The 10901-nt window shown below is 49.0% G+C and overlaps 1 protein-coding gene across 1 annotated transcript in view; it reads left to right on the top strand.

Annotated features, from left to right (window-relative positions):
• Positions 1-315: 315 nt before the first annotated feature.
• Positions 316-10901, top strand: part of LOC149858366 (protein eva-1 homolog C-like) — a 51239-nt gene continuing 40653 nt past the window's right edge. Inside the window, exon 1 of the mRNA XM_090060308.1 lies at positions 316-451. Coding sequence (XP_089916434.1) covers positions 343-451 — 109 coding nt within the window. The 5' untranslated portion in view covers positions 316-342. The remainder of the gene's footprint in view (positions 452-10901) is intronic.

The following is a 10901-nucleotide window of genomic DNA, read 5'->3' as shown; positions in this document are numbered from 1 at the left end:
TCCCTGGCAGTGTTCCATTCAGTATAAAATGGTGAATGACCGGACATTTGCTGAGATGGAAGTTGTGATTATTTAATCTTTTTTAGTCACGGTTTAAAATGGCTTTGCATCTTTATAAGAAAATACAGGCTCAAAATATTGCAAAAACTCGCAACACACACACACGCGCGCACACACACACACACACACACACACTCTCCTAGTAGTTCCAGCAGTGCAAAGAACCAACCCATTGTTAATGGACAATAGGAGCCTCTGAGGTATAGCGCCAGCATCAACCCACCCAGACGGGAGTCACAGTGGCTCTGGGACCCAGGCAAGAGGAAAACTGAGACCAGCTACATGATGGCTGTGTCTTGGCTGCTTGCTGGAGCTAAAATCTCAGGTCTGGGAGTACTGCTGGGTTTCCTTTGCTTCTCAACCATGCTGAATGCAGCCCCAGAGTTTTCAGGTGAGTTTGTGAGATCAGCCAGTGTGTTCTGTTGATTGGGGGTGGGGGGTGGTGCTTAAGTTGTAGACCTGCTGTTGCTGGGACTTCTTAGCTAACAGTGAATGAGGATGGAGTTGGGTGGGGTTGGGAAGATAACTTCCTTTAATTGTACACCCAATTTATCAGATTTCTCAGACCCATCCAGGGAGGGATTTGTGACAATGCAAAGGGAGCTAACTCCGGATTGTGCTCCTTTATAAAATGGTGGAGGCAAGGGCTGTGTTTGCTTTTGATGGAGTAGGGAATAAGTGATGTACAAACAAATGCAATCCTATTTTAGTCCAAGCAGGCCGTTATTCTCCAGCAAGGTTATTTCTAGTCTGTCACAAAGTAGACACTGCCCTTACTTTGTATGAGTATCCTAGGAAGAGGGGGCCTGAACTAAGACTCTGATGGATTAGGATTAGGAACTGGAAACTTTGGTACAGAACATGAACTCTTGTTCATTTGATGTGATAATCTATGCATCTTTAGCTTCTGATGACTTTTCCCCCACTTTCCTCCAAAGAGGTATGTAGTGTCATGCACCACTGAGTGAGCTGCAAGGTACTGAAGAACCTGCAGAAGTCATATGCATTTTAGAACTATTTTGCTCAGTATTTCACTTCTGCATTGAAGGAGGAAGCTAACTGACACAGATGCTGCTCACAGCTAGGAAAGGCATCTTTAGTTATGAAAAGAGAGGCCCGTTTCTTCATTTTGCAGTCCACTTGAATGTTGAAATCTAAACACTTCTGTATTTGGGGGCAAAAGACTGATCTGGATTCTAATCCCTGCATCTGAACCAACTGTCCTGCACTGAAGATATTGCTTAGGTAATGCTTCTACCTGCTTTAAGGTCCCTGGAACCTGCTGGAGTAGTGTAAGGAAGCCTTTGAGCAGTTGAATAACTGCCCCTAAATTATTGAGCCCAGCTAAGCACACATCTACTGGGCATGATCCAAATTGTAATTGTTTCAGTCTCTGGTATCATCCAAATCTAATGGACTCAAAATAAAATTTAAGTGAAACCCAGCTGTTTCCTGTTTTGGGTGTAAGCTAAAACCAGATGAGCTTGGTATATTTTTGAGCTTCACAACAAACTGCTTAACACTCTGAGACTGAATAAGCCGCATGCCCATCTTTTACTAAATGTGCCCATGCTAAAAAAGTGCTGGTACATATCAAGACATTACAAGGCGTAACAGATCCAGCAGCAGTAAGATAAAAGGAAATGATTTAATGTAGGGGCTATGACTTCATAATCACAAGATCAGGGACTGAGTCACCAGAACCTCAATACGCAAATAATTCCCTGCAGCCTCTGTTACTATTGTTTGCATTAAAACAAATGTAACAGTGAGAAGTGTTTTAGAATAGTGTTCTCCAATCTCCAGCATCTGGGTAAGAAGAGATAGCACCAAGCTTGTTTTGTGCAGTCTGCCAGGGTACTGTGAGGAACCTCATCAGCTTTAAAAAGACTCCAGCTTTCATTTCACAATAAAAGCTTCTAGTGATAATGGCTGAAAGTCAAATCATTGCAATATTAGGCAACAACAGGTGCTGTTGACAAAGAAAAACTGGATCCACAGGTAGTTTTCATTATTGCCATTTAAAAATTAGTCAAGCACCTGGATGGACATCATGAGATTGGATTAAGAATGAAGTACCATATTTCACAGTGTACAGGTCAGCACAGTGTAGAAGTTAACCCATTTTTTTTATTCAAAAAGTTAGGAGTTTCATAGAACTGATATATAAGTTGATCTAATTTTTTGGATCAAAAATATGATGAGCCCTCACTATAGACCGGACACCTGGGGGAGTGAATATGTGACACAGTGCCGCTTGCAGGGGCTGGGGCTGGGCTCGGTTCTTGGCTGGCACAGCCCAGGCAGTGCTGCTTGCAGGGGCTGGGGCTGGGCTCAGCACCCGGCTGAGTGGCACCTTCCATGGTGATGGCAAGGCCCACAGGCAGGGTCTGCAGGAGGGATTGGGGGTTAGGCAGCATCCACAAGGGAATTGGGGGAGTAGGCAGGGTTTGTGGCCGGTTGGTAGGGTCCGGGAGGATTTGGTGGGATCATGTAGCCTGTGGGACGGCTTATGGGGGACCAAGTGCTCTTTTTTGCCCCGCCGCCCTCCCCGGTGAATCTACCTCATAACCCTCCCACTTCTCTCCCGACTGGGACTTATTTCCTCAACTCCTGGCATCGGCAAACACTGATAAAACTGGCACCAGGAGCAGCTTATGGGATGTGGGGCTTGTGGGCGAGGAGGGGGGCTGGCTGGTCTGCAGAAGGGAAGGAGTGAGGGGTCAGAGAGCTAAAAACAGCTTGGTGCCAGACAGGCAGGTAGGAAAAGCACAGGACTGGGGCTGGGACCAGTGGCTAGGCTTTCCCAGCCCTGGGGCTGCACTGAGACCTGTACAGAAGTTTGGGAAAGTTAGATCAGTCTAAAAATGGCCAAACCAGTCTAAATTAGACTACCTCCTGGGTCGGGGTAACTTAGATTGGACATTTTTAGATCAGTCTAACCTTCCTGGGATTTCTGTACATTTCACACTTAGATGCATCTAACTAGGGATCTAAGTGTAAGGTCCATATTGGGACGAACTACATTAGATTGGGTGGCCATTTTTAATGAGATCAAACTTCCCTCTAACCTCCGCAAATGTCTGTACACATATGAGTAGAGGAGAATATAAACAGCCACCGCCACCACCTACTGTCCCATGCTGCCACCGCTCTGCATCCGGACCCATGCCAACTCCCCCCCATCCTGCTGCTGCGTCTGGCTTCCCGGCCCAGCCCTGCACCACTCCACATCCGGCCTCGCACTACCTCTCCCCTCCCCCCCACTCCATGTCCAGCCACGCACTGAGGTGGATTAATGTGCACTGGGGCCCTGGGCAAACACAAAATTGGAGGCCCCTACCCCTACGGGAGCTGGGCTGCAGGGGGAGGGAGGTAGGGCCCCTTCCCCTCCTGATGCTGGCAGGGAGGCTGGGTGTGGGGGAGCCACGTGCCCACCTCTTCTCCTTGCTCCCTGCTCCCTCTCTCTCGCTGTGGCCAAACACACAGCCACAGACACACACACACAGGCATGCATACAGACAAGCACACACTACTCTCACTCTCTGTACATGGACACACAGACACAAACACACTGTCCCTCCTGCCATGAACACACGCATACATGCATGCACACACATGCACATATGCAAACACACAGACACATGCATGCACACACACAGATGGACATGCACTACTCACTCACTATCTGCACATGGACACAGACACAAACACACTCTCCCTGCCATGAACACAGATACATGCATGCACACTCATGCACAGACATGCATTGACACATGCATGCACACACAAACAGATGTATGCACACAGACGGGCACACACTGTATTCACTCACTCTCTGCATATGGACACACAGACACAAACACACTTTCCCTCCTGCTATGAACAGACACATGCATACACGCACGCACATGCATGCATGCATGCACACACAGACACATGCATGCACACACACAGATGGGCGTGCACTCTCACTCACTCTGCACATGGACACACAGACACAAACACACTCTCCGTCTCATGAACATGTGCACACATGCGCATGCACACGCACAAGCAGACACCCATGCAGATGGGTATGCACACTACTCACTTTCTGCAAATGGACAGACACAAACACACTCTCCCTTCTACCATAAGAGACATGAAAGCATGCATGCACACGCAAAGGGAGAAAAAGAATTGGGGGGAGAGGTGTGGAGCCTGCACCCCACCCCCAGGCAGAAACGTCTGCAGGGGGAGGGGGACTGGGACCGGAGCAGAGCCAGGCTTGGGATCGGGATTGGGGCCCACTGGGCCCATTTGGCCGCCCCTTTCCCCGTGCCCAGGGTTGTTGCCTGGTGTTGGAGACCCCTATGAAACCACTGCCCTCCAGCCCTGCACCAGCGCAAACTGCCTCTCCGCCGAGGGGGGCCCAGAGCCAGGGGCCAGGGCAGGGCCAGCCTTGGCTGCACTTCCAGGTCAGAGCCCCCAGGACCCATGTGCCTGCCCCACCAGCCCCTGGGAAGAGCCCAGTGCAGCCCAGTGCAGCCTGGAGGCATAGCGCTGGGGAGCCAAGGGTTGGGGGGGACACATCAGCCAAGTCTGTGCATGAGGCAAGGGCAGCTGCAGGGGTGGGCTGGGCTCTGTCTACTCCCTGCCTCCGCACCTCACTGCTGCTGCTTTGAGAGCAGCATGGAGCTGTGTGCCTTGCTGCCCAGCCTGTCCAGTGGGACGCACATGACGCTGTGCCACTGTCAAAGGTGGGAGCAGGGTGCACAGGCAGGGAGCAGGCAGAGCCCAGCCCCAGCCCCAGCTGCACCCACCCATGCCCCGCCCCCCGCCAGGCTCCTCCGTGCCATGCCTCTGGAGGAGCCACCAGGCTACACCCGGCTCTTCCCAGGGACACCCCAGGGCGGGCTGGGTGCAGGGGCTTCGTTCCCTCCAGTGCAGCTGAGGTTGGCCCCACTCTGGCCCCGGGTTCTGCCCCCGCCCCCCCCCCCCCACAAGTAGCGTGGGGAGGCAGCCAGGACTGGTGTGGGGCTGCGTGGCAGCTGTTTTGCAGGGGCTGTGCCAGGCAACAGCCCTGGGTGCAGGGGAAGGGGCAGTTGCACGGGTGCAGTGGGCACCGATTCCGGCTTGGCTCGGCTCAGCTCTCTCCCGATCCCTGCCCGCTCCCAGCTGCACTCCTTCTCTCCCCCCACAGACGTTCCTGCCTGGGGTGGGGTGCAGGGGCGCGCACACACATGCTCAGCTCCCCCAAGTTTTTTTCCTTTGTCTGCCTTTGGGAGCTGTGCCCTGCCCCATCCAGCTCCACTCTACCCCTCTCCCTGTTGCTTTGCATCCGCCTGGCTCCTGTCTGCCTCCCCTCCCCTCCCCTCCCTCCCTCCTTGCCTGCTGCTTCCCCCTCCCTGCTGGCTGTTCTGGGGGGCAGCCCTGCTGCTCCAGCAGCCAAGGCACGTTCCCTACCGCCGAACTTCCCCAGCAGCAGCTCAAACTTTGGCCCGTGCAGCCCAGGCCACCCACCCAATCAGCACGTGCCCTCTTGGCGGCACGTGCAGTTGGCCCAGAGTGTTACGGACAGACAGACAGACAGACTACGGCTTTTATTACGTTAGAATATATATATAAAAATATATACATATATATAAATGGTGTTGGGAATCCTAAAGTAAGATAAGATGCAGTACTTTCCAAACGTGGCTTGTCTAAAGAAACACGCAGACTTTTAACAGAAGACACACTCAAAATTTCTCACACACACACACACACACACACACACACACACACACACACACCATTTCTTGTGTTATTGAATCCTGAAGGTTTAGCAGCATTTGGGTCTTTGCTTCATACCTAATACCACCCTTTCCTCCTTGACATAACAGCCACAAATTTAGTCATGAATTATTACTATTGCTTGGTAAGCACCTCAGGTAATGCATTCTAAATCATGTGGGTTGTTATTTCTTATTACACAGTTTACCAGCCAATCGACGTTAGAACTTTTTTGATTGGTTTTGACTGGTTTGTCATTTCCTTTTAATATGGCAGGGCTGCCCAACGTCTAAGCTGTTGGGGCTGCATCAGTAGGGCCATATGCTGTGTAGGCTGCAACAACATGAGCTGTGGGCCACATGGGTACCTCCACTGCTGCACTGCAGCATGGGCACCCCAGCCTCACCCTCAGTTCTCTGGCTGTTGTTGCCCTAGGCCATGGTCTCCTCCAGCCCTGCAAGCTGCACCTGAGGCAGGGGCAGAAAGTGGAAGCCAGAAGAGGGGGGCGGAGCCCAGAGACCCAGATACAGCCTGGCAGGATGCGGGAGACCTCTGACAGGCTGCATGCAGCCTGCAGGCCACCAGTTAGACAGCCCTGCCACATGGTATAGTCCCTGGTGTACATCTGAGGAACATGTAGATTACTGGAATCTGGATACCTATATCCTGCTGGTTACTGATATACAATGAATTAATGCAGCTATGTACCTAGTGAAGAGGGGCTGGCATTGATTTATACTAACTGGCTTTCATTTTAGCACTGTCTGCAGAAGGCCTAAGGACTGATTGGGCCTTGGAGAATGAATGGGCTTTGAAGTGGGGCACCAGCAGTGGGAACTAGACTACTATGATCTGTGCCACATTTGTTCTGCGGATGAATGGTACCTGCCAGTTTTTGGAGCTCTCTGTCTGTCTTGTTTTCAGGTTCAAGCCAGGCACCAGACTGAGAGTCAGGAGACTTGGGTTCTGTTCCTGGCTTTGGCACTGACTCCTTCTGTGGTTTGGGTCAAGTCAGTTAGGATGTGTCTGTGTTGCTCCTGTAGCACTCCCAGGGAGGTGCCCACCTGCTCATGCTCCACCAATGCTCATCTTTGTGATAAGGGTATCCCCAGGAGATCTCTGTCTCTGGCATGCTTGAGAGCACTACAGAAGCAGCACCGGCATATCTTAAATCTGTCTGTGCCTCAGCTTCCTCTCTGTGAAGTAGGGAAACTACATTTGCTTTCCCCTTCCTTTGCTCATCTCGACTTTTTAGGTTTGCAGCCAGGGCTGGAACCCAACTCTTGTGGCCTCTAGCCCCTGGCCTAACACACCTAATGATCAATGATACACTAGTCACAAGGTGATCTGGGAAACCTTTTTAAGAGCAGTGTTTTTTCTGGAGTATGAGCACAGATCTGTTGAACCTGTCCTGCTCACCCAATGGGGCTCGCACCCCAATAGCTCCCCACTTTGTGCTGGATGAACCAGCTTGGCTCGTTCCAATAGTCAAATTCCAATCCAAGGAATGCTACTGTTTCTCCTGGTTGGGGCAGTAGGCCAGGCAGTGACCCCATTAAAGCAGTTTATCCACTGCCCTTTCATCCTCCTCCTTTCCTCATCTGTTTTCTCCTTTGTATGGACATTAAGATGAATGAAATATCAAGACCCTCCAGTGACAGATTTCAGATGTTTATTTGCCTTTCTCAGTAATGAAAAGGGAAGGAAAGAGAGGAAAATGGCATTGGCTGCTGAAATTTAACCCTCAGAGCCCCCTCCCTCTATCTTTCATTGCCATTAGCAGTTCACATGAGAACCTGATTCCAGACATCAAAGAGTTAATGTCATCTGTTGAGAAGAAGCCTGAAGACAAAAGGGGCCCATTGTCTAGCAGAGCCTGGTACCAGGGTTTCTGGATAGATTCAGAGAGAAGGCACGGGTTTGTGAGCTGGCAGTCTGTGTGAGGTAGGCATAGCTGGCTGGCAGCTCTTCCCCCAGCCAGCCAGGGTCTGGGGAAGGAGATAAACTAGGAGTATCCAGGCCTGCCATGATGCAGTCTGGGTCCTTTACCAGCTGTGAACTTAGTGCTTATTGGACCTACAAGGGAAGAAGAGTTGACTCCTGTACTCTGAGAGTTGTGCTAGGTCTCTAGAACGTCTGCTCTTCCTGAAAAAACTGTGGTGCTGCCAATTCATGGGATTAACAAGCCCTGGCATAGTCTGGGAGAATCAGCACTAGTACTTGTGCTGCATTGCTGTAAATTGTATTTATGGAAGTGGCCAGTGCTGCAGCTACCGCAGGGAATAAAATCTCAGTATACAGCTAAAACTTAGAAGGGACACCCTCCAGTGGGCTAACCAGGGTAGTAGCCACACTGGTTTTGGCATCCATAATTGCTGAAGGATTGTAAAAGATCTCACTGAGACAGTAGAGACCTGCTTTGTTCCAGGTTTAGGACAGTACTGCCAGGAGAGGAGTTGGGTAAAATGAGCTTTAAGAGAAGAGGAAAAACCACTGGGAACTCATGCTTCATGGGCTTCATAAGGTTTTAGGAATTTATGGCTTGGACTAGTGCTGGAGGGTCAGGAACCTTTTCTCAGGAAGCATCATAGAGGGAGGAAAGTCCCAAATTAATTGTTCTTTTAAGCAATTGGATTGTTAGGCTAGGCAATTCAGCCAAATTTCTACCATGTGACTTGGCATAATGAGTTCTGAGTAAGCGGAAAGGAAGTAAGTCATGGCAGGGGCCCATGTATTCCCTAATTCTTAAGTTGTGGAGTTTATATCATGGTCCTCTTGAAAAAGAAAAAAGAGAGGCATACACACAATGGAAGTTTGGGACAGTCCTCGTTACAACAGCAGTCCACACATGTAGGGAGAAGATTAGGAAAGCTAAGGTGGCGACTGAATTTAAGTTAGCAACAGGAATCAAGGATAATAAGAAGTCCTTCTTCAGGACATTTTACATTTTTCTTTTACATTTTTAGTAACCGAGAAGGGGGTGCAAGACCATCCCTTTCTTCCACCTTCCCTCCCTCCATCCCTATGCATGGCTGTAGTGTAAATTGTATTGTGATTTCTCAATGGAATTGATTGCAATTCAATTTATAAAAAATAAAAGTAAAGATGAGGAAGAAATAATTATGATTTGTACTTGCTCCTGCTTGATTTCATGGACCTGGGAGGCAGGGGGGCTGGGGAGTGAGTGCCGTTGTTTCCCCAAGGGGACACAAACACATATTTAGATTGGGTGGACTCCCCCTCACAGGCACCTCTCAATAATATGTCTGGGGATAACCATCTCATGCAAAATGTCTGGGTAATCAGACACATGAGTGTGGCTATGCATCCAGCGACAGAGTACCTCTGGAAGGAAATGTCCAAACAAGGCCAGATACCCCCTCCAGCTTCTGTTCAGCTCGTGCTCCTTTTCTGGAGATGCAAACCCAACTCCAACTATTTCCCCAGCAAACTTCTGCCTGCACACCTGAAATGACCAGGCTCTATCCAGGGGGCGGGGTGGGGCGGGGAAGACAGCAGGTCAAAGTGCTGGGGGGTGGTCTGCAGGATTTCTTTCTTTTCTTTCTTTTTTTTCTTTTTTTTAGAAAACGGTGTGCATTGCAAGGAAAGCATTTGTAAAAAAACTACTTTTTGCATCATACCTCCCATAGCAGCCTGCCTGCAAAGAAGCTGTTTTCAAACCTTCCCCCCCCTCAGCGACCATGCATTGTAATGCACTTTAAAGACTTAATAAAGACTTGCTAAAGCCTAAAGGGAACATCTTTTTCTTACAAGACATATGTGACTGGACGCACCCTAGCTAGCACTTAAAAAATGCTGGCAAAAGCAACTCTTCACCCTGCAAATATTTGCAAGTGTTGTTTCAAGTAATGTAATGCCAACCCCCTCCGCCCCCAGGCACAGCATCCTGTGGGGGGTGCAGTCAAAAAAACCCCAATTCTTCCAAAGAAAGAATGACACATCCATCATTATAATAGTAGAACAAAAAAGTTTACTGAAACGATTATGAAATGAATATAAAAAATAACTATATTGACATTTATAATTGACATATAAAAATAAAATTAAATACAAAATACTACAGAAGTAAAACAAAAGTCTTACAAAGATAGAAAATGTAAAAAAACCACCCCCAAAATGGTATTTAGTTGACCTTGGAAACCTCCTCACTGTCCTGTGGGCTCTTCTCCAGCGAGTTCTGCCCATGGAAATTTTCTGGAGGAGAAAGGAAAAGAGAAGAAAAGGAAGAGGAGGAGGTGGGCTTGGTGCACAGCTAACAAAACAGACTTTGCTAAACCCCGTACACACACACACACACACACACGCACGCGCGCACACACACACACGCACGCATGCGCACGCACACACACACACACAGTCAGTGGGACATATTACCCAAATATAATCTGTGACACTGTATACCCCAGGTGCTGTCTGGCAGGCAGCGCTTTGGACTCGCAGCTCTAGAATGTAATGTAATGCAAGTTTAGGTTGCAATATTGAAGGAAGTCATGTAACCACTCCCTCCAACAAAGTTTCAAAATATATAGTCAAAGAAAAATTACCATTTCCCTGGTACTGCTGAAGCTGTTGCAGACATTGGGAGCCATGGCCACTACACGGGCAGTTGATGGGGTGTGAAAAGGTCGATGCATAAAGCGGTTCGTTTCTCTGGAGGCCCGCAAAAAAATCACAGACACACATATGTTAGATGGCACAAAAGGTGTATTTGCAAATAGGGTCAGAGCAGAGTCAAGAACTCAGATCACACCGAACCAACAAAGGAATTTTGCAGGGAATATTTATCTTCTCCCTCCTGGGCACGTGTGCAGAAACAGGAACTCTTACAGCTCACTTCCATTTCATACAAGCATACATGTGGTTACATCACTACATACATCGCATGTATAGTATAATTAACTACTTAAGTATGCAGGGCGGAGAAGTAAATATGCATCAGCTAATTAAGGCATGCTCAGAAACTACAACAGGTCACCAAAAGTTTACTTCCCCTACCCCTTTTCAGGGACACAGATAATTGAATTCTGGCTCCTGCAATCTGTATGAGAAAGACTAGGGAGAGG

The sequence above is a fragment of the Crocodylus siamensis genome, chromosome 8, assembly GCF_052110815.1.
Source record: "Crocodylus siamensis isolate JL-2025a chromosome 8, ASM5211081v1, whole genome shotgun sequence".
NCBI classification, from domain to species: Eukaryota; Metazoa; Chordata; order Crocodylia; family Crocodylidae; genus Crocodylus; species Crocodylus siamensis.
The sequence above is the reverse complement of the archived record's forward strand: the minus strand, read 5'-3'. Positions and strand labels throughout refer to the sequence as shown.